The 23,110-nt window shown below is 37.9% G+C and overlaps 1 protein-coding gene across 1 annotated transcript; it reads left to right on the top strand.

Annotated features, from left to right (window-relative positions):
* The first annotated feature begins 1,938 nt into the window (after nt 1–1,938).
* On the top strand, nt 1,939–19,043 carry stk38a (serine/threonine kinase 38a). The gene is made up of 14 exons (XM_022679355.2): nt 1,939–2,009; nt 4,676–4,812; nt 6,735–6,786; nt 7,478–7,600; nt 7,863–7,946; nt 8,687–8,810; nt 9,147–9,301; nt 9,567–9,669; nt 11,614–11,675; nt 12,953–13,070; nt 13,196–13,319; nt 13,767–13,862; nt 15,162–15,262; nt 15,352–19,043. Exons 2-14 carry the CDS (start codon nt 4,682–4,684, stop codon nt 15,486–15,488), a joined length of 1,410 nt encoding a protein of 469 aa, XP_022535076.1. The 5' UTR covers nt 1,939–2,009; nt 4,676–4,681; the 3' UTR covers nt 15,489–19,043.
* Nucleotides 19,044–23,110: the final 4,067 nt, after the last annotated feature.

Below are 23,110 nucleotides of genomic sequence, written 5' to 3'. Positions count from 1 at the left end.
TCCATATGACCAGCTCATTATTCCTATATAAAATTAAACAGGCTGTTTTTGGTTGATGGATCCATACAACCAGCTATTTATTCCTATATTACATTAAACAGGCTGTGTTTTGCTATTGTGTTTTTAAAACAATTTTTTTCTGATTGGATGTCCTGTATTGTGCCTCATTCAAAAGCAGGCAGAACTGATAAACACTTCTTATAGCTGTAAATGCCATGTGTAATACAATAAATAAGCATAGTAATGTGCCATATTTTTTTTACTATAAGGCGCACTTAAAATCCTTTAATTTCCCCAAAAATCGACAGTGCGCCTTATAATCTGGTGCGACTTATGTATGAATTTTTCAGTCAGGAATTAAGGACCAGTAAAGCCACTCTACTGAAGTACAGCGTTATAAGGGTGAGTTTTCAGTGAAGTTTCTCCAGCAGCAAGGCTGGAACAGAGGCATTAGCATTAGCTGCTAACCACATTAAGCTCTTACACCGTTTAGAGGTGAGTATATTGGACTGTAGCCTGTGTGTTTACCGTGTTGAAACAAACTACGTGGGACAAACCACTAACTTAGTTGATAGCACCTGGGTTACCAAACACTGGGTTACTCAGTCTTCACTATCAGGCGGCATTTACTAGCGCTAACTGTGGGCAGGGTTGCCAGATCCAACAAAAATATCCTGCCCAAAGTCGGTCTAAAACCCGCCCTTCAGAAGCTTAAACTAGCCCAAAATATACAGCTCACTTAAAAATGATGATTTCCATTGATTTTATTAAACTGAAAATCGCTGGAATATAATCAAGAGGAAGATGGATGATCACAGCCATTAAACCAAGCTGAACTGCTAGATTTTTTGCACCAAGAGTGTTAACGAAAAAGCAGTGTGTAAGACTCTTGGAGAGAAAAATGCCAAGATGAATGAAAACTGTGATTAAACACCAGGGTTATTCCACCAAATATTTTTAGACAATCCTAATCCGGCGGAAAAACTGCGACCCTGGCAACTCTGGTTGTGTGAGGAGAGCCCGCGCTTACGGGTGAAACTGAAACTGAGGACAGGGCTATAAAACTGCTCTGCTGCCATCTGCTGAAGATTAGATAACATAACCCTGAATCTTAATCATCCCCTTCAAAAAATCTCTGTACTCTGATGAATCAGTCCTGTCCCTTTTTTTAAAGGTTTTCAGGAAACACAAAATGAGTCCCAAATGAGCTTTATGAACTGGGTTATTTTGCAAAACTTAATTCAACTAAGACTAAACAATGCAATATTTATAGCCTACAGCCTTTATTAATAAGATAATAATTAATAATAATTATAATATTTCACAAAAGCTATATGGATATATATTATATATAAGCACTTAGTAAATAGACGAAAACAAATAAACTGACAGCTGACTATCAAATTGAAATGCACCACACATTAATGCCAGAGCAGATTACTATTTGTCTATAGAAAAGCGAATATTTTGGTAAATAATTACTTAGTACGACCCATATATTCTGAATATTTCACTGATCTCGAAATCTTACAGGACTTCATGTTTCTCTCTGTTGAAAGCTTTTACGGAAATGCGGATTTCATTTTCCAGCAAGATTTGGCACACAGCCCAAACTACAAAAGTACCAATTGGATAAGCCATAATCATGAACAAAAAAAATAAATAAACGTTTAATTAGGATCACTCTGTTCTATATAATACACGAGTTTCACATTTTGAACTGAACTGCTGAAATAAAGTAACTTTTCAATGATATTCTATTTTTTTGTAGATGGACTAGTATAAACACAATATTATGTGCAATAATAATAAAAAACATTACTTTGAATCAATATTTAATCAACGTAAAATCCATCTATTTTTCTTTTATAATTAAATGACACGCTGTTGTCAGAAACAGGAGGGGGACTCTTATTTTGGCAGAGTGCTTCTGAAATTGCGACCTGGAAGGAGGAAATAATGAGCAGGCTCGGCTCGTAGGTTGCAGTCAGTTTTAGGTCGAGGAGAAGGTAAGCGATAAAAGTGTTTATTTCAGTGAATTTACCCAAAATACCGCTTTTCAACTGCTCTGTACACTCCCGCGGGGGTTAGGGGTTATATTAGAAGGTCACAGCCGGTGTATTTGTCTTTAAGTCGCAGTGTAAAGACACACACACTCACACGACAGCAGTAGCTTTCCTTAGCTGCTTAAGTTAGTTTAGCTAACAGCGCTAAACAGGCGGTGTTTACTCCTTGTTTATAGCGCTCAGCGCGGCTTAAAGCTTTTACTTTCAGTTTAAACTGCTTTTACTCACTTTACTTTAGGAGGTCTGGGTCCAGTAACTGTCAAAATAAAGCTTGTAGTTAATTATGTCTCTGTGTATAGGTTTAACTACTGTTTAGCCTTCAGTTTGTAGTTAATGTAGGAGCAAAGCTAGTTAGTGTTGGTTTATGGATAGTGTTCCTATACAGTCAGACTGTTGCTCACATGGGTGAGTTACTATGACAAACCTAAAGTCACAACTCCTAAACTCAGTTTTACAAGTTAAAACATCCAGTTTAAGTTCTGGTAGAAACTCATATCAGGGATCAGCTATAAAATGTTTAATAGTAATGATATCAGACCTACAGATCTTGCTATAAGACATCCTGATTAGTCATATTATCAGGATGACATATCATCCAAGAAATTTGGTTGTATCGGATAGCGTTTCTAAGTATTCAGACTGTTGCTAATATAGGTGTGTGTGTGACTATGTCAAGACTATTTCAGCCTAAAACAACACCAGAGATGCATGTCCTAACTTTTTACCTAACTTTTTCCAGCTAAAACATCCAGTTTAAGTTATCTGAGCTGTAATTTGTGCTAGTAGAAACTTCACATTAGATTATATTTACTAGTGATGATATCAGACCTACAGATCTTGCTATCTGAAGACAACCTGATTAGTCATATCACCAGAATGACATCCTTAATGTAATTTTTAATAGGCCTGTGGTACAGTTGATGCAATTGACTGGTAAAAAAAAGTAGTTCTAGCAGGGCTGTTGGATAGGGTTCCAAAATAGTCAGACTGTTGCTCATATGGGTGAGTAACTATGTCAAACCTAAAGTCACAACTCCTAAACTGAGTTTCTACAAGTTAAAACATCCTGTTCAAGAGATCAGCTATAAAATGTTTAAAAGTAATTATGTTAGACCTACAGGTCTTGCTATAAGGCATCCTGACTAGTCATATAACCAAAATGACATGTAATGTAATTTTAAATAGGCCTAAAGTACTGTTGATACAATTGACTGGTAAAAAATTAGTTGTAGCAGGGTTGTTGGATAGTGTTCTTAAATAGACTTTGCTCATACAGTTAAGTAACTATATCAAGACTAAAATAATATTTTAGCCTCAAACCACACCAGAGATTCATGTCCTAACTCTCTACCTAATTTTGCCAGCAAAAAAAAACCCAGTTCAAGATCTAGTAAAAACTAATATCAGAGATCACCTATTACATGTTTACTAGTAATGATATCAGGCCTACAGATCTTGCTTTAAGACATCCTGACTAGTCATATTACCATGTAATTTTGAATAGGCCTATAGTACTGTTGATACAATTAAATGGTAAGAAAAAAATCATTGTAGCAGGGTTGTTGGATAGAGTCCCTGTTGCTCATGTGGTTGTGTAACTATATCAAGCCTAAAATCATATTTTAACCTAAAACCACACCAGAGATTCACATCCTAACTCTTTATCTAACGTTTACCAGCTAAATCCTCCAGTTCAAGATATTTAAGCTGTAATTTGTGCTAATAGAAACTTCACATCAGATTATATTTACTAGTATTAATTTTATAGTGGTTGGTGTGGTGCAGTGGATAACAACACCACAGACTGTAAGCTGCCATGTGGGAGACTGGGGTTCAATTCCAGTAATTTGTGCTAATAGAAACTTCATAATAGATTATATTTATTCTAGTAATGATATCAGACCTACAGATCTTGCTATAAGACATCCTGACTAGTCATATAACCAGAATGACATCCTTAATGTAATTTTTAATAGGCCTATAGTACTGTTGATACAACTGACTGGTAAAAATCTAGTTGTAGCAGGGTTGTTGGATAGGGCTCCGAAATAGTCAGACTGTTGCTCAGGTGGGTGAGTAACTATGTCTAAAATCACAACAGAGATAAACACTTAAAGTTTCTACAAGTTAACTAAAATATCCAGTTCAAGAACAAGTAGAAACGTTTATCAATAATCAGCTATGAAACACCAGTTAACTAGTAATGACTAGTAATTTAGACCTACAGATCTTGCTATAAGACATCCTCATTAGTTTACCAGGATGTCATATTCTTAATATAATTTTGACTAGGCATGTGTTACTGCTGATACTATTGACTGGTACAATGTAAGCTAGGCAAGCCATTTTAGCCTAAAATCACACTCAAGCAGGGATGTTGGCTAGTGTTCCTAAATAGTCAGACTGTTGCTCATAAGGGTGTGTAACTATAACGGTTGCAGTATGAAAGAGGTCTGAGTGGGTATAGCCTGCTACAGAAGTGATGAGGAGCAGTGCTGTGGCGTAGACTGTGAAGTAAATTGGAGCAGAGCGTGTACTGGTGTGGATGTAATTTGTAGGAGTTTGTGGTGAAGTAAAGATTTAAATGCTCTGTCTGGGCTAATTTTCAGGCAACCATGGCGATGACCGGTCAGACATCCTGCTCCTCCATGAGCAACCACACAAAGGAGCGGGTCACTCTGGCTAAAGTGACTCTGGAGAACTTCTACAGCAACCTGATCTCCCAGCACGAGGAACGGGAGATGCGGTGAGTGACTTCTGCTCAGAACTGTGTTTAGATAGTGACTGATGTAGGTGATCAGTAAGGACTTATCAATCAGAATTGGATGACCTTCATTCTTATCACCTGGTCTACAGAAGATCAGAAGATTTATGTTGGTTACTTCTAGTGATTAGGGGTGTGACGATATCTTGTGACGATATTTCTTGTCAGGCTTAAACCTGTCTCGTGGGGGAAAAAAAAAAACAGTAGGTGAGTTCCGCAGTACAGTTAAAAAGCGCTGCGCGACAGTGCTCTTACTGTCCCAAAGATTCACAGCCCTAGTAAACACGCATACTTAAATAACTATGCATAGTTAAATTACAAGACATTTAGGAGAAAAAAACACAAACCATAGGCTTAAAATGACTGGCTGTGGTTTGCACTTATTGTTTGCACTATATAAGACCTAGAAAAGTTTTATTTTTATTTTTTCCCTCATATTCTTATTTCTATTTCTTATAAAAATCAATGTGTGAGAGAAACCAGTCTGTTAAGTTTGCGTTATATGATTTTGTCAAATAAAACTCTAGTTTTTCATTTTTGACGTTTTCTTTAAAATTTTATTTTTAAATCTCATCTCGTCTCATCTTGTTCTCGTGAACCCAGTATCGTGTTTCGTCTCGTCTCGTGATATTAGTGTCTCGTCACACCCCTACCAGTGATGTTAGTTGCATTTTCATTACATGCATAAAAGCTGGCATTAACAAGGCACTTACAATAAAGATGACATCATGATACTGTAATTTTGTGATAATAAAGTATCATAGCAGGAGAGTTATCTATGATACTTTAAAGTATCTGTGTTACCGAAGAGGATAAAATACTCCTAAATAAGCAAAAAAACAGGAATTATGGATTTATTGGTTTCAAGTTTACAAAAAAAATGATACAGTATCAAAATATCGCTTTATTGTCTCACCTTTAATGTACAAATCATGTCAATAGACACTGATTGGAACAAGCCTGCTTATAAATTACATACAATCAGGTTGCTTTGTACTCTGCTATTTCATAATAAGTGACTCAGTGCTGGTCTGATCTAACCTGATCTTTTGGTTTGTGTGATAATTTTTGCTCCCCAGTTTAGATAAGATAAGATATAACAGTTTATATAATGAGACATTCTGGACTGATTCATTTAGTTTAGTGTTGTTTTTTTATTGCAGTTTTATAGTGTGTTTTTAATATATCATAATCCAGTTTGACTGGCCTACCTGACTATTCAGCTCCCAGTTCCTTTAAGACATTGCAGTTACGTTGCATATGTGTGTATTTGTGTGTGTGTAGTGGTACACACTGATATCTGGACTGATATCTGTTGTTGTTTGTTGGCTACTGATGTCAGTTAACTTTTTTTAAACTGTTTTATATTGAGTAAGTATTCTATAATTTGGGTTTTCTATTTTGTGTGTTGGATTATTATTATTAGTGTTCTGATGTTCTGAATGCACTTGTCAGTGCTGGTTTAAAAACAAAGAAAGACATGAAGATCTTCTGCTAAATTGCTTCTCCCAAAATATGTTGTCAACCAGTTTGGCTGTAAAGAGGTAGGCAATCACAATGAATGCACACCTGGTCAGTACAGTGTAACATTTTGTTCAGTAATGTGATGTGTAATGTACTGTGATGTATAATAATAGTATTGAGACCCAGCCCTGTCCCTTTTCTGTACTGGTAAACTAGTCTGACTGGTCTGAAGGATGCATTTAGCATCTGGAGAATCTAAACAATGCAATGAAACTGCTCCAGAGTTTTCCTCCCTGATGCCTATACAGGTCTAAATATATGACCTGCTGGTGCTTCATTCCCTGCTTACCCATTTACACCCATTGTGTGCATTTCTGTTTATCTTAACTGTAAACCTGCTTCTTTTTAATAGCTGCACTGAAATGTACTGTTTGTTACAGACAACAGAAGTTGGAGAAGGTGATGGATCAAGAGGGACTAGCTGATGAAGAGGTGTGGAAGTATTTATGTTCCATTTAACTTATTTTGTTTTAGCCCATTTGGCAGATATTTAATGGTTGTTCAAATAGTATGCAACAGTTTATTAAAAATAACTGAAGTTCTCTGTTCATTTAAATACAAATCTATTTTCTATTTGATGAATGAATGAGTGTCTCAATGCGTTCACAAATAGATCAGCACCACCAATGAATATTTTAAACTCAGCTGTTCTGGTAATTGTAATCACAATATATTTTTTTGTTATTAATGGATCTGCATTGGCTCTGATATAATTTTCCTTAACTGTTACTTTTTCTCAACTATCATCCTTTTGTAGAATGTTTGTTTGCAAAATAGAATACATAACCATATGTTTTGCACTATAAGGCACAATTAAAATGCTTTAATTCTCCCAATAATCGTCAGAGTGGCAGTAAAGCCACAGCCACTCTGCTGAAGTGCTGAATTATACAGGAGTTTCAGTTTAGTTCTTCAGTACTGAAACTGGAGCAGTATTTGCTAGCGCTAGCAGTTAGCTAACGCTAACGCTAATGCTAATGCTGCTGCACCCAGCCTTAGTGGAAATCTGGAAATCTAAGCTTACTGTAAAGAAACGAAAGCGCTTTACTCACCCAAATGAACAGTTTTCAGGAGAAAAATGTTTTTTTTTTTACCTTTTTTTTTTACTTTACCAATGTTGTAGAAGCGCATGCGACGCTCTCAGCATGCAAGGAAAGAGACAGAGTTTCTCCGGCTCAAGCGGACGCGCCTCGGACTGGAAGACTTTGAGTCACTCAAGGTGATTGGCCGTGGGGCTTTCGGAGAGGTACGAAATCTGACATTTCTTATTGTTTATTTATTTCATACTATTTGTTGATAATGTAAACAAATTACATTTTATACTGTGATCCATTTTAAATGTTCTGTGATGTCTATTTCAGGTGTGCACAGTGCAATAACTGTGCTGAAACATTAGATTGTGCAGCCCTAGTTCCAACGTTTATTGTTCATTTTTGCTAAACTTTGTCATGTAAATTTATTGAATAAATATTTTGAGCCATTTAACTTGTCCATATTGGTGGGTCTAGGTGCGTCTGGTTCAGAAGAAGGACACAGGCCATGTGTACGCCATGAAGATTTTACGCAAGGCTGACATGCTTGAGAAAGAACAGGTACGTTTTTTTCCTGATCAGAGAATGGATATTTATGTATGAAGGTTTGCTGAAAAAATGCTGCATGTAACCTGGATTTATGGATTTTAAAGCACATGTGATTTTATGTAGTAGCGGAAGTGCTTAATGCATATTTAGTTTAGACTCTCCTAGCTGACCTGTGTTTGTGGATCTAGAGCTCTAATACTTTGACATTAAATGTGTAATGAATAACCAGTGATATACTGTAGCATGAAGTGCTGTAAGATTTTGTGGGAAAACACTGCACTGACTTTAGACTTGATAATAAAACACAGTGGATCAACACCAGCAGATGACGGACATGACTCTCCAAACCATCACTGATTGTGGAAACTTCACACTAGACCTCAAGCAGTTTGGACTGTGTGTCTCTCCACTCTTGCTCCAGACTCTGGTTCCTTAATTTACAAATTAAATGTAAAATTTAGAGATGGTTAGTGATGGCCTCACACTATGGATGTGGATGTAGATAGCAGGTGCTTTGTTCTCCTCTCCCTGATTTAAAACTTGCAGAAGCTCTTTGAATGAGCAGTGCTATAATAATAATAATAATAATAATAATAATAATAATATTAATAATAATAATGCTATTTTTGAAAATGTAACTATAGTACAAGAAAGAACAGTGATTAGTAAACATGGTAAATATGAATATTGTTATGATGATTGCTTTCACATGCTTTGTCCACAGTTCCTTTGTTTTCCTCCACATCTTGTAGGTTGGACACATTCGGGCAGAAAGGGACATTCTGGTGGAGGCAGACAGTCTGTGGGTTGTGAAGATGTTCTACAGCTTTCAAGACAAGATGAACCTCTACCTCATAATGGAGTTCCTACCTGGAGGTGGGTGCTGACCTATATTTAGATTACTGGTGTCAATCACTAAGAAATGAATTATGATCATGATTTTTTTTAATGCTGGTATTTACTTGTATTTTTGAGAGGGGGCAGTACCTTTCGGTACTCTGTAGTATTAAGACATTTCGATTGGTGCCATTTTAGTATAAAATTTCGATACCCAGCCCCAAAAACACTGATCGCTCCATCGCTAGTATTCATTGTATTGTACACCACTGTGTACTTGTACGGCTATAAAAGCCTTTTGACTTGACTTGTTATCGATGCTCTCCACTGTTGGTAGCGGAAAGGGGGGAAAAACATGGCTCTGTGTCTCTGCAGGTGATATGATGACTCTGCTGATGAAGAAAGACACTCTAACTGAAGAGGCTACTCAGTTTTATATAGCTGAGACTGTGCTAGCTATCGACTCCATCCATCAGTTGGGTTTCATCCACAGAGACATTAAACCTGATAACCTGCTGCTAGACTCAAAGGTGAGATTTTCACACACACGTTTCTACTGTTCTTATTGGGGTTGTTAGCTAATGGGCAGGGTTTGCTCTTACCTTCCTAGTGTTGAACATTGCATTGATTTGAGGGAGGTGGGGGAGAAACTGGGGAGAAAATTGGGTAAAAGAAATTTAGTTGGTAGTAGTTTGCACTGGTTATGTTTTATTAATTGTTATTTTTTGATGTTAACTGATTTAACTGCTTGGATCTTATATCATTTAATCCTGTTCTCTCATGCTGCTTGTGTAGGGGCATGTGAAGCTGTCTGATTTTGGCTTGTGTACTGGACTGAAGAAAGCTCACAGAACAGAATTTTACAGAAACCTCAACCACAGCCTGCCCAGTGACTTCAGTAAGCACACAATGACTTTCACTTTTGACACTTTTGTAAGAGTCCTATTCCAGGCACTCTTTGGTTAAACCTAGTTCTTTATAAGTCCTTTTATAAAGGACTTTTGGATACCAGCTAATCTTTCTGATAAAGCAGTAGCTGTATCTTCAGCGTACGTTCAGCACTCACAGTCTCTTAGATCATCTTTATATATCTGCTTTGCTGCTAGGAAAGAGCTGCCTGTAGTCGGAACTGTTGAGTAATGCAGCTGTTGTATGTCAGTGTCGTAAGGCACTGTTTCCTGTTTACACTCAGAGCTGTGAAAACGGTGCATCCTCCTAAAGAACTGTCACATGTGAAAACCAGACTCTAATTATGATATGTTCTTTGCCACTGAAAGCTGTAGTGTATGTTGTGTATGTTTTTGGCATTTATTCTCTAGTGTTTATATTGCTTATATTATAAATGGGAATATTTCTCTAATCCTGTGTGCAGATGAGATCATATTTTCGAGGTAAGGATTACAGCAGCTCTATGCATGACTCATTGTAGGGCCTTTTCAGTTACAGGAATGGAAATGGAGCTACAGAGCTGACACATGGCTGCAGGCTATTCATTAAAAACTCAGCTCAACTGAGCCAGTCTGATATTTGTTTTTATAGCCTTTTTGACTCATACACGTTTCATGGAGAAAGTAATTAACACTTTTAGACACTAAAGACACTAACCGAATAACCCTCTCCAGAGTGCATCACTCAGCATCACTTATACAGTGAGTAGCTATTAGCCTATCAACAGAGCAGAGCTAACAAAAAGCCCTAGCCACACATAAACAGTGCAGACCATTCCTAAAGGAATAATGTCCAAAATAATGAAATTTTTAGCACTGGATAAGCAGCCCTTTTCAGTTATGTTTACACTTTGAGATTCACAGTGCAATTTTGTACAGGAATTCATGGCTCTCTTAGCTGGAATTCACATGTTGGTTCCAAAAAAGTAAAGAATATTTAATTTTGAGAGACAATAAATACACTGTACATTCATAAAAAGGCTGCATGATTACATATTACCAAGTTTCTCTGGAAAGGGTAATATACTAACTCCACCCTTGTTCAGTATTAGTGAAGAACAGCTTATCAAGCTGAAAGACAATGGGAAATAAGCAAGCAAAAACACTGATAGGTCCATCTTTGCCCATATCATGTTTTTTTTGTTTGTTTGTTTTTATTTTCTACTCTTCTCTCTACTTTTCTACTAACTCTAGAGTTTTTTTGTTTAACTATTTAGATCAGTGTACAAACATAACTGTAAAAGGGCTGCTTATCCAGTGTTAAAAACGCATTTCTTCTTCTTCTTCTTCTTTTTTTTTATTCAGCCCAGTTTCTTAGAGTTTCGTTAGTTGTTAGAGCTTGCTAAATGACCAGGGAAGACTACTGCCAGAGTGTAATACAAGTTGCTATGCTATGATTGACCACCTATATGCAGTTGCTAGGATCTCCTTGTTGACACAGTGGAAGCTTTTCATTTAATGTTAAATCTGATACGTTATTAAGTTTACACTGAAGCTGTGCCACTTCAAATTGTCACCAAGTCCAGACCCAACATAAATAATGCTGGATCCAGTGCCTTATTGTATCTTCACAAAGAGACTGTCTTAGAGAGAGTCTTAATCCAGAACTAAATACTCCTGGATATCTGTAGCAGAGTTTAGAGCAGTACTACACTAATTATTAGACACTTTTTGGACACATAGTGTTCAGTTCATTTATAATAACTGCAATACAACTTGCATGTGATGTAATCTTTTATTTTAATGCCATAAAAGCAATCTGTATGTAGTTGTATGGCAGTCATTTCTACTCAGCATAGATGCATTGTTTTATAAGTATGTAAACTGATCTGTGTAACAATTGCAGGGTCTCGTTTCTACTTCGGTTTAACTCTAGAGTTTGTTTTCCTCTGCAGCGTTCCAGAACATGAACTCAAAAAGAAAAGCGGAAACATGGAAGAGAAACAGGAGACAGCTGGTAAGTCACCAGTATGTCAAAGTAAACCAGTGGGATATTTATCTGGCTCTAGTCGTGCCCTTTATTGCATGGTTACACACCACAAGGACGAAAATGTGTCTATAAATAGTCCTGATTAAATATAGATAGGCCTGACGAGTTTATGTTTTATACCTATATGTATTATTCAGTAATTTTGTAATGTTATTTATCATATACACCAACATGCCACATGAGATGTCATGGGACAGGTACTGGTATAATGTCCCATCATTTTTGCCATGTCCCAGATTTTCATGTGGATGTGATGTCACTTGTCTCTTGGCATGGACAGTTCTAGCCAAATGCTGCCGGTCACAATCATTACAACCCACTGCACTACACCATCCACTGTGGGTGGTAATGCCTACTATGAAGTATCTCTGATACACATGCGACTTACACTAACTCTCATAATTCGTGTTGCTTTGCTGTGAGCACGCTGGCACACTCACAAGATAACACCTCAGGACTTTTGTAGTTACACTTGTAGACATTCCCAAGATATTCCCTGAAACAACACTTCAATAACCCATGTATATACTGCTGTCCCATGACTTTTGGCATGTCATATAGTTAAAGCGGCAGTCTTTATTATTTAGTTTCTAAGCTGAAAGCAGAAGCATGTCTGAGTGGAGAAGAATATGGATAAAATATTGTGTTTATGGTACCAGTGTGCTGAAACCACCATCCATGCTAAGCCTAATATATTCATTCTAAAAACTGGGGTGTCGGGTCACTTTTCGCGTGAGTTCTTCTTCTGGCCACGTCACGTGTCTTTACGTATTTACGTCGCACGTACAGCCTCTAAAAGAGGATCTGGCTCAGTTTTACTGAAAGCGAGTGGCTGGTGGAGCAATGGAAACTTCAGAAGGGGAAACTCTGAGCTCAGTAGCTCATTCACTCATAGTAAAACCAAAGAAACGAAGGAGTGAAGTGTCTGACTGAGCGCTCTTTCTCTCTCTCTCTCTCTCTCTCTCTCTCTCTCTCTCTCTCTCTTTGACAAAACATAACCTGGAATCGGATTCATGCGCTCTTAAAGCTTCGAGACCGCATCACACCCGCCCAGTTTAAAATGATTTTTCCGCATGCTCAGTGCAATTACCCATTCTCACCAGAGAGGGCCCCAAATCCCCCAAATTCCAACACTTACGGACATCAGCTTAAATTAATAAATAGTAAATAATAATCTGTTTATTTAGGGAAATAATTTGGTATTGTTTAGTAAATCAATGACAGGGATGATGTATGTTTTACAGGCCTTCTCCACTGTTGGAACCCCTGACTACATTGCGCCAGAAGTGTTTATGCAAAACGGATACAATAAGCTGTGTGATTGGTGGAGTCTCGGTGTCATCATGTATGAGATGCTTATAGGTAAGGTTGCCAGACGTCTGTACACCAGTCAGTCATTTCGGTTTTAATTTTTATGATTTTGTTTATGTTTAATTCATATATGTGCAAGGCTGCTTACTATATCCCATCTGTTTGTGTATTTGCAGGCTACCCTCCATTCTGCTCAGAGACACCACAGGAGACCTACAGAAAGGTGATGAATTGGCGGGAGACCCTCACCTTCCCCCCAGAAGTTCCAATCTCCGAGAAGGCCAAAGACCTAATCCTCAGGTATGGCCTTTTTTTTTTTTTTTTTTTTTTTTTAATACTGACTTTATCAAATTGTGCACTTTTGCACAAACAAAGATTGTGATTGTATCATGAAATAATGAGCCACAGCAGTCAGGCATAATTGAGTTTTTCTGTGGTACTGATCTTTTCTTAGGAGTGGGTGCTAATAGCATGCAACTGCTTTTGCCAGTGTTATTTAAAGTCAAGTAACAGCCATGAAACAGCAAAATCCAAAAAGTGTTCTGTAACAAACATGTTTGTATGTCATGAACAGAAAAAGACCCTTATTTACAAATGAGTGATTAAAACATATCCACACTCCTGCTCTCAGGCACAGTATTTGTTGGCTTTACTGTTGAGAGTCAATCAATTTATGATTGTCTAAATTTAGAACAATTCAAAACCTATTACACTCTGTTCCTGAAAAATCAATGCTTTGTGCACTAGGTTCTGCTGTGAGAGTGATGTCAGGATTGGTGCAACTGGAGTTGAAGAGATCAAGTCCAATGCTTTTTTTGAGGGGGTGGACTATGACCATATCAGGTAAGCGTTGCACTGCAGATATTGGCTATGTGGTACATTTGTTATTAATTTGCAAGTTACATGTTATTCCAGCTGTGCAAAGTGAAGTGTGAAGTGTTGAAAGATGTGATGATTGCAACAATGCTTTGCAAGGCCCAAACAAATATGTCTAACAGGTTTAATATGTGGAGCTGTACGCAAATCACAACATTACCAGGTGAAAGATCATGTATGAATTAATGACCCAGTTTTGCTGATGTGTTGTGTAACCTGGGTTTTTATAGGTGCTTGAAATCCTTGAAAATGCTTGAATTGTAGTGTGTTTACCAGGTATAAATAGTGTTGGAAATGCTTGAAAACATTGCTGTCAGTTTTTTTTTACAACAAACAGCTATTTGACTAAATGCTCAACTTATTAGATGGAAAAATTAAAATCTCTTAGTCTGCGGTCTAAAGCGCTGCCACTATGAGCAGGAGGTCGCAGGTTTGAACTCCGGCTCATGCAGCTTTGCCATCAAGCTGCCGGCTTTAGAGGGAGCAAAATTGGCCCTGCTCCCTCTGGTGGGTAGATGGCGCTCTCTCCCCACATCACTCCTATGGTGATGTCTGCAGCACAGGGCGTCTGTGAGCTGATGTACCGGAACCGAGCCGCTGTGCTTTCCTCCAAGCGCGCTGGCTGCTCTGTAATGCTGCATCAGCAGCAGCTCGATAAGAAGTGGTGGCTGGCTTCACATGTATCGCAGGAGGCATGTGTTAGTCTTCACCCTCCTGGTGTGTTGGGGCATCACTAGTGATGGGGGGAGTCCTAATGAGTGGTTTGGGTAATTGGCCGTGTAAATTGGGGAAAAATTAAAAATAAAATTATAAGAAAATCCGTCTAAAAATAGTCTAAAATGAAAACTGTGTGATTATGTGGGTAATCTTTGGGCTTTCGCAGCAAAAGGAGCCAACTCGTATAGCTAATCATTTTGCCACTTTTGCCTTAATAGCTTAAGATCATATATAATGGTGTATATGTTTATATAACTGCTTAAGGATTGTATATGTGTTAATAAGGGCCTATTGGTGTATAGCAAATCATGAAATATGAGTAAATATGTATTTGCATAAATAAATACAATTTACTGCAGGTAAAAGCTCAATTGACCTTGAATGTGCTTGAAAAGTGCCCAAATTTGACACAGAAAAAGATGTACGAATGCTGTTTAACAATCTGACAACTCTGAAATCTGATAATCAAATAATTTGGCTAAAAAGGCCTAATGCTGAAATGTACTGTAATGGCACACTAATGTAACATAAAAATAACTGTCTTGACAGGGAGAGACCTGCTGCCATTCCCATCGAGATCAAAAGTATAGACGACACATCTAACTTCGACGAGTTTCCAGAATCAGACATCCTCCAGCCGACGAGTAAATGTAAGAAATGCTCTTGTTTTAACTTCATGGTGATGCTTAATCTAAATATCAGGCGAATCATGCTGATGTCATTCTCTCCTTTCCTGCAGCGACTGTCGTGTCCAACCACAGCGAGGCAGATCTGAAGAGCAAAGACTGGGTCTTCATCAACTACACATACAAGCGCTTCGAGGGGCTGACCGCCCGGGGGGCCATTCCTTCCTATATGAAATCAGGGAAGAGATAAACACGTCACATGCTGGATTCTCATGGAAGAAGTGTTTTATTGTTTTCTGCGAGGAGTCTTCCTTTAATTTTTTTCTTTTTTTTTCTCCTCCTTCTCTACTACTTCACATTACTTTGGATTGGTCCATCTATCGACACAAGCCTCCATCCTGTTTTGACCCATTTTGGGATGAGTCAGTCATGGTGGTGGAGTCCTTTTCCAGCACTTGTTCTCACTGTTGAAGTTCTTTTTTTATTTTTTTATTTCTTCCAGCTTCATCAGTAGAAGCTGCTGAAACCCCTTGCTTTTCATTTTTGGCTGTTTTTTGGCTTTTGTGAAAATTGGGCCAATCTTTTTTTTTTTTTTATCCAGTAACTATTTTGAAAGACTTGGAAAACTAGAGGGAGAGATGATCAGTAAACGTATCTCTCAAACTTTGTTGGCTTTATTTTTAGTTGGAGAAATTTCCCATTTTTAAACAGATCAGTTTAAGATCAGTCCTGCTTGGGTTCAGCCGTCTCCATGCCCTCATCTGCTGTATAAATCTTGCACCATTGTTTTAAGTAAACAAAAGAAGGAGAAGAGAAAGGAGAAGAGGAATTTCTCTTGGCAGTTTTTTTAAAAAGTCTTTGCAGATGGATGCATTTGATTTTTATCTCATTTTTGAATAGAACCTAGACACTTGTCACCATAGACTTCACCATATTGGCAACAGCAAAACTCGTGAGGCTCGTATTTTTATTTATCCAAATAACCATCCCTGTTCACAAGTCTGGAATAATGTGTGTGAAACATTTGCCTTACACTTGGATACTACATGAATGTTCCAGTAACGCTTTTACACCAGCAAAATGTTACAATTAGTCTGTCTGTGCCCGGCTTGCAGACTGAACCAAAGGTTTCTTTCTACATTTCCACAGAACACCAGCCAGTGGTAGTGAGTGACCAAGCAAAACCCAATGACTGTATATATAGGCATGGACTCTGTAGTTTCATTCCCTTTATGTTCTATAGAAGTTAAGCCAGCATTGTCTGCCATTTTTTCGAATTTGCAACCAAAATTGTGCACACTTTTGGTAGTTCTGCCCTCTTTTCATAGACAAAACATAGTCTTAGGCCGCCTTTATTAAGTTTACAGCACAGCCACAATAACCTGAAGCTAAGTGTGGCTAAGTGTGGTCCAGTGGACAGATGCTGGTTCGAATCCTGTTCATGCAGCTTGCCATCAGCTGCCAGAGCCCTGAGAGACAATTGTACAATTGGCCTTGCTCTCTCTGGATGGGTAGATGACACTCTCCTCCCTCATCACTCCTAGGATGATGTTGATCAGCACAAGGCTGCATCTGTGAGCTGATGTATTAGAACCGAGTCGCTGCACTTTCCTCTGAGTGCGCTGGGATGCTACTCGGGAATGCTGCATCAGCAACAGTTTGAACAGAGCTGGTGATTGGCTTCACGTGTGTCGGAGGCTGCAAGTGCTGGTCTTCACCCTTCTTGTGTTGAGGCATCACCTGTGATGGAGGGATTTACAGCTGAGTAGCAACTGAATGGGTGTAATAATTGGCTAATAATTAAAAAAAAATACTTTTACAGTTTAAAGGAGAAACATTTGATTGAAAATAGTCTCTTTTGGCTTTAAAACATATGTAGCAGCAAAGATGCTATACCTGTGTTGGCTTCACTACTTTTAAGGGATGCTGCGCTGTCCATGCTCATATACAGTCATTGGTGAACCTCCTGACCAGCTAATTTTACTTTCAGTTAATGAAGCTTTACCTGGTAATTACCTGGTTATACACAGACTCGCTGTTATCTCTGTTCCTTAAAAGGGCTGGCTCTTCATGTTTACCCCGTTCAACTGGGAACAAATCCATGTAGCTCTTAGCGGCTGCAGATTTATGAGCATTGCGATTCATAGTAAATGTAGTGTGCTGAGTTTTCTAATTTGATGGTTCTATAACCGAATAGTCTTGTCTTCCGTATTGATAGTGGGCTAAAAGGCATGCTTTTGTAGCTAAGCAATATTTTACCAAAGATCTGTGACTTGCAGCAACTGAAGAATCTTGGATATGCAGCTCCGTTTGTGTTTGGAATGTCTTCTTTCTGGTGTGTGTGAACATACAATATTACAGCACTGAATTAGCGTGTAGAGATGGTTTGTCTTCACTTATAATAACTAATTAAAAATTGATGAGTAGCATAGCTTTTGCTTAGCATTTAGCAATGTCAATATTGTCATCATTCCAGTGTGGCTTTGGGTTGATAAAATGCTGTATTGTATGTATTACATGCAGGTGGCCACTTGATTAAACTATGCATAGTGATGCATAGTGTTTGCATGTGTGTGGTGTAGTGTAGTGTGGGAATTTTGGAAATTCAGATGAATTTGTAGAAAAATCTTGGAGGACTTTTATTTTTTAGGCCTGAAACATACTTCACACGAGGATGAGGGCGTGAACACTGATGCTTTGAAGTGCAGACTGGATTTTATGCGTTTTTGCTTCTGCATCAAATCTTTAATCTACCCTACACTGTACTAAAGCTGGGCGATAGAGTAAAAATAATGTATTCTGATATATTATTTTAAATAACTTTTTCCCTCAATTTACAAGAACAATCACCCTACCCACTCATTAAGACTCCCTATAACAATACTAATGCCGCAAAACCAGGCTCTGTGGAAAGTGCAGCGACTCTGTTCTGATATATCAGCTCACAGATGCCTTGTGCTGATCAACATCACCCTTTTGGAGTGATGTGGGGAGAGAGTGATATCTACTTACCTAGAGAGAGCAAGGCAAATTGTGCTCTCTCTCAGGGCTCTGGCAGCTAATCGCAAGCTACATGAACGGGATTCGAACCAGCAGTTTCCCCATCATGGTGGCAGTGCCTTAGTCTGCTGGACCACTCCATTTAACCTGTCCAGAGCCCCTGTGTCCTAATATTTTAAAGACATGTTAGGATAAAGGATATTTGTCGGATGTTTAAGAATATTTGTTTCATTGTGCTGAAAAAAAAAATGCTAAGAAAATGTACATTAATTTATTAAATTATCGGCATATTGTTCACCACTATGTTGTATCTTTCCCATTCACCTCCCCAGAAATGTAACCACACATTGCATCAAGGCAGATCTCAGCAATCTCAGCAACTGTGATTGGTCCGCTGGGAATCATATTCCTGTCTATGCAGACTCCCCTACTTACAAATATGAATGCTCACAACAGCATGGTCTCAACAGCATGTAGACTTGTGTTCACCTGGTGCAGGAATATATAAATACATAAATAAAGTAAAGGGAGAGAAGAACTATATTTTTTGAACCACCAGCATATATTAAATAAAGTATGTTTCAGGCCTTAAACTTCACGTCTTCAGTCGTGCCCATGCTGTTAGCTTTCAGTACTTAGCTTCATCATGATAATGCTGAAAGCAGTCCTTTGCACAAACACCAGAGCTGTTTTGAAGGTGTGTGTGCGTGCATGTGTGTGTGTGTGTGTGTGTACCTGTGTGTGCCACAATGACTTAAATACAGACTCAACTTCCGAGTTCTGGGGTTCTTGGTTCTGAGAGTAATAGCCTCAGATTTACTGAGATTTTAGAGCTTCCATAGTTCCATAGAGGAAATTGTATCATTGGTCAGGAATGCTTCTTGAACTGCTATTGAATTGCTCTAGTTATTGATTAGATTTCTTTGTCCTGTCTGAGGAGAAAAATCCTTTAGGAGTGTTTGAGTGGATGATGCGCTTTTGAATGCAGAGCTGTGTGCATCTCTTACTTTTGCAATACAGCATGTGGTCAGTTGAATCAATAGCTGTTTGCATGGCCTCACAAATCCGAAAATGCTGTCATTTATTCTGAAAAAAAAAAAGAAAAAGCGCAATTTTATGATCGTCAAAAATGCTGTAGATTTTTGTATTCCAGGAGCAATACAGGGTGGGGCATGGTGTTTTGTAAATACACGCTGGTCCGGTGAGACTGATGTTGATCGTGAACTTGTACGATTGTTCTGCCACATGCTTTCGCACGAGTGCTGCTGGGCTGATGGCTGATATTGGAATGGCGTTGAGAGTGAGCGTTTTATTGTTTTTAATTTATATTCTTGTTTGTGTCTGGTTGACAGTTTGTTGTTGCTTGTTATGAATGATCTTTACTGAACTTTTAAATGAGAATGAATCAGAAGGTGCTTAATCAAATTATATACTGACCTGCCAGAAGTCATGGGACAGGGATTAAGATTGTGTCCTAAGAACGCTGCACTGACCTGTGGAATGTGTGTATATATGTGTGTGTGTGTGAGTGTGTGTGTGTGTGTGGTCTCCAGAGTTGAATGTGGATGCAGTTTATTTAATTTAGTTGGCGCTCGCTAGTCGCTAGTTCAGCCACCTGGTAACATACACAGTTCTACCCACACTCACAAGATAACACCTCCCAACTTTTACAGGTTTTGGCCATTCTTAAGTCGTCCCAGGTCACTTTTGGTATGTCAGTGTACAACGTTAAATAGATGCTTGCCTCAAAACCTAGCAGACAGTTTTTTCTTTTCTTTTTTTTAAGCAATGTGCTACAATAATTTTACTTATTTTATTGAACTTTTTCCTCTATGTCTACTGGATTCAAGAAGAGTTTCTCGTGCACCAGCTTGAACCGCTGCATTGTTCTCTTTGCGTGAAGAGTTTTAATTACTGTTGAACATTGTCTTGAATTTTTGGGAATGTTCTTTTAAACACAATTACCTAGTGTTTAGTCACGGGTGAACAGAGCAGATTAGATTTTCGTTATACAGTACAGGCCAAAAGTTTGGGCACGCCTTCCCATTCAGTGCATTTTCTTTATTTTCATGGCTATTTACATTGTAGATTCTCACTGAAGCATCAAAACTATGAATGAACACATGTGGAGTTTTATGTACTTAACAAAAAATGAGCTGAACCTCCACAGTCACCGGACCTGAACCCAATCCAGATGGTTTGGGGTGAGCTGGACCACAGAGTGAAGAAGGCAAAGAGCCAACAAGTGCTAATAAACACCTCTGGGAACTCCTTCCTTCAAGACTGTTGGAAAACAATTTCAGGTGGCCACCTCTTGAAGCTCATTGAGAGAATGATGCCAAGAGTGTGCAAAGCAGTAATCAGAGCAAAGGGGGGATATTTTGAAGAAACTAGAATATAAAACAATGTTTTCAGTCATTTCACCTTTTTTTTTGTTAAGTATATAAAACTCCACGTGTTCATTCATAGTGTTATTGCCTTCAGTGAGAATCTACAATGTAAATAGTCATAAAAATAAAGAAAACGCATTGAAAAAGTGAAGGTGTGTCCAAACTTTTGGCCTGTACTGTACATGTATGTGTAATACACCCAAAGTTGTTGACTGTTCAAAAACAAATACACTGGTTGACTGTTTTTGCCTATTTACACACACACATAAAGTAGATTAGACCTTCAGAATATTTATATATGCATTAAAATGTCTGCAATAAAGCCAAGACCTCGTTTACACCTGGTCACTTCATGCGAGTAGTGTCTGGATTGTACCCTGATGAGATTTTAAGCAAATGCATTAACACTCTGTAGTTTCTGTGTGGGATGGAATATCTGGAAAATCTGTTCATTACATGGCAACCAGTTGTTAAATTCATTCTGTACTGTGAACTTAGTTTTAAAGCATGGGCTGCGGTAGAGCTTGGACAGGTCCTCAGTAGTGCTGTCCTATGTAGACTCCTCCTCAGAAGCCTATTGGTCACACACATGGAACAATGTAACAAGGTTTCATGGTGATGTCAACATATTTCTTCCTGGAAATAAAATATTTACAAAGCCTAAAATTCTGAAACAAACTATGCATCAAAAGAATAATTTTCTAGCTTGTTTTTGCCCATTTGTCATGATTTATATTTTTTCCTCTCTTCCCGTAAAGAATTGAGGGTGATCTAGTACCCTGGAAGGATACATCAGCTGTGTCCTTTAAATTTCTCTGAATGTCAGCTGCGTTTTTTTTTTTTTTTTTGGGTGTTTTTATATGAAAGCTTCTTTATTCTGACACACTGACTGAGAAGTGCAACTTAAGAATTGGGACACGGCTATATGGTTGCTGCCTTAAAACTCAATTTTTTGTATTTATTTCTATTTTTTTTTTCCCTGCTAAAATTTGCAATTTTACATGCCATGTTTGTGGTGTCTTGCATCAAACTTTAGCAGAGTTTTGGCAGTCCATGCTGCTGAGAAAACAAATGTTGAGACTGAAACTCTTTAGTGGTGATGTACTAGATGGGAAGGAGTATAACACGTGGCTGTTTTAAATGAGTCTTAAATGTCTTCACATTTGCACATTTCTATGTGGTTTGCAAGTTTGACCATATCCAGATACTCCAGATGCATCTAGTGACCAGGTCTAAACAGGGTCTCAGTGTATTTATGTCTGAAAGGGTTTTTGGTATGAAAGACGTTAAAGTAGTGGGGCTTATTTATTCAGACCAGAGCCTACATTCACACAGTATCTCTGGGTGTGTTGTTTGAGGGGTGGGGGTGGGAGTATATACTTGTCATGGATTATCTTGATCTTGTTTGCAGCTTTGAGTCACTGGTTATTTAAAATGCAAAAATCTAATCTAAACCCTGTACTCCTGCGTTCATCGTGTGTAAATATGGGTCCTGGGTTTCCTTATTGTTGCATTCTACTGTGAGAGGAGGAAGCTGGGCCTCTCTCTGCCTTAAGATTACGTTTGAGATGTTGGTAGATTTGAACTACACATTTCGTAGAGCACCTTTCACTGGCTTTCGAGAGTATTTGTGGTGAGCGCACATATTAACCTGTAAAGAACGTTCAATAAAACACAAGTCGATTTTACCATGTTGTGTGTTTTGTGTAATGTCTCAAGAGTCAACAGGCTTTTTTTTTTATCTGTAAAAAAAGTACAAAGTGCACTGAAACTGAATTCTTCAAGTGTCTGTTTTCCCCAGAGTATTTTTGCAATAATTATTTTCTTGGCTTATGTGACAAAACAATACATTTTTATAAATTAATGTCACAATATACTGCTACAACAAAACGTCACTGTCCAATGAAAAACAAGTATCTCCCTTTTTGTCGATTTTTAGTTTACTACATAATTTGAATAGCCAAACTGTCCCTTAAATTGTGACAGAATTTCTTGATAAACGGCCCAATAGAAGTACTTCAACATTTTTACATTGACTTCCATTGAAAGTTTAGAAGATTTTTTCTTTCTCCTGTAAAGTTGCTGTTTTGGAGATACTCTGGTTTTCATTGGACAGCAACGAAAATAAATATACATTTTCAAAAAATAAATTTCATATATTCAGAACTACAACTTTGTAAACAGTAACTTGCTGAGATTATAATTCTGTATATATAATAATGTAAAAAATAAGAGAATGTAACAACAAATATGTACCATAAAACTAAATCTCAGCATATTTAGTGCATGCATAGTGCATAGTATAAACAAACAGTAAAAACAAAAGATTGCCTGTTTTGAAAAATATAGCAATATCACAATATCAAGATCTGTTTTTTTTTTTTTTTTTTCGTCTCCAATTTTATGCAATTTTATTGTGTACGGTACAATATGGCACATCCCTAGTCCAGGGCTTCTCAATCAGTGGTCCACAAACACACTC

Source organism: Astyanax mexicanus, chromosome 12 (genome assembly GCF_023375975.1).
Source record: "Astyanax mexicanus isolate ESR-SI-001 chromosome 12, AstMex3_surface, whole genome shotgun sequence".
Taxonomy (NCBI): domain Eukaryota; kingdom Metazoa; phylum Chordata; class Actinopteri; order Characiformes; family Acestrorhamphidae; genus Astyanax; species Astyanax mexicanus.
The sequence above is the reverse complement of the archived record's forward strand: the minus strand, read 5'-3'. Positions and strand labels throughout refer to the sequence as shown.

Excerpts from the sequence above, each read along its gene's own strand:
- stk38a (XM_022679355.2), top strand. The coding sequence starts at position 4,682 with ATGGCGATGACCGGTCAGACATCCTGCTCCTCCATGAGCAACCACACA. Across the intron at positions 13,071-13,195 it reads CATGTATGAGATGCTTATAG|GCTACCCTCCATTCTGCTCA; the intron begins GTAAGGTTGCCA and ends GTGTATTTGCAG. Across the intron at positions 15,263-15,351 it reads CCTCCAGCCGACGAGTAAAT|CGACTGTCGTGTCCAACCAC; the intron begins GTAAGAAATGCT and ends CCTTTCCTGCAG.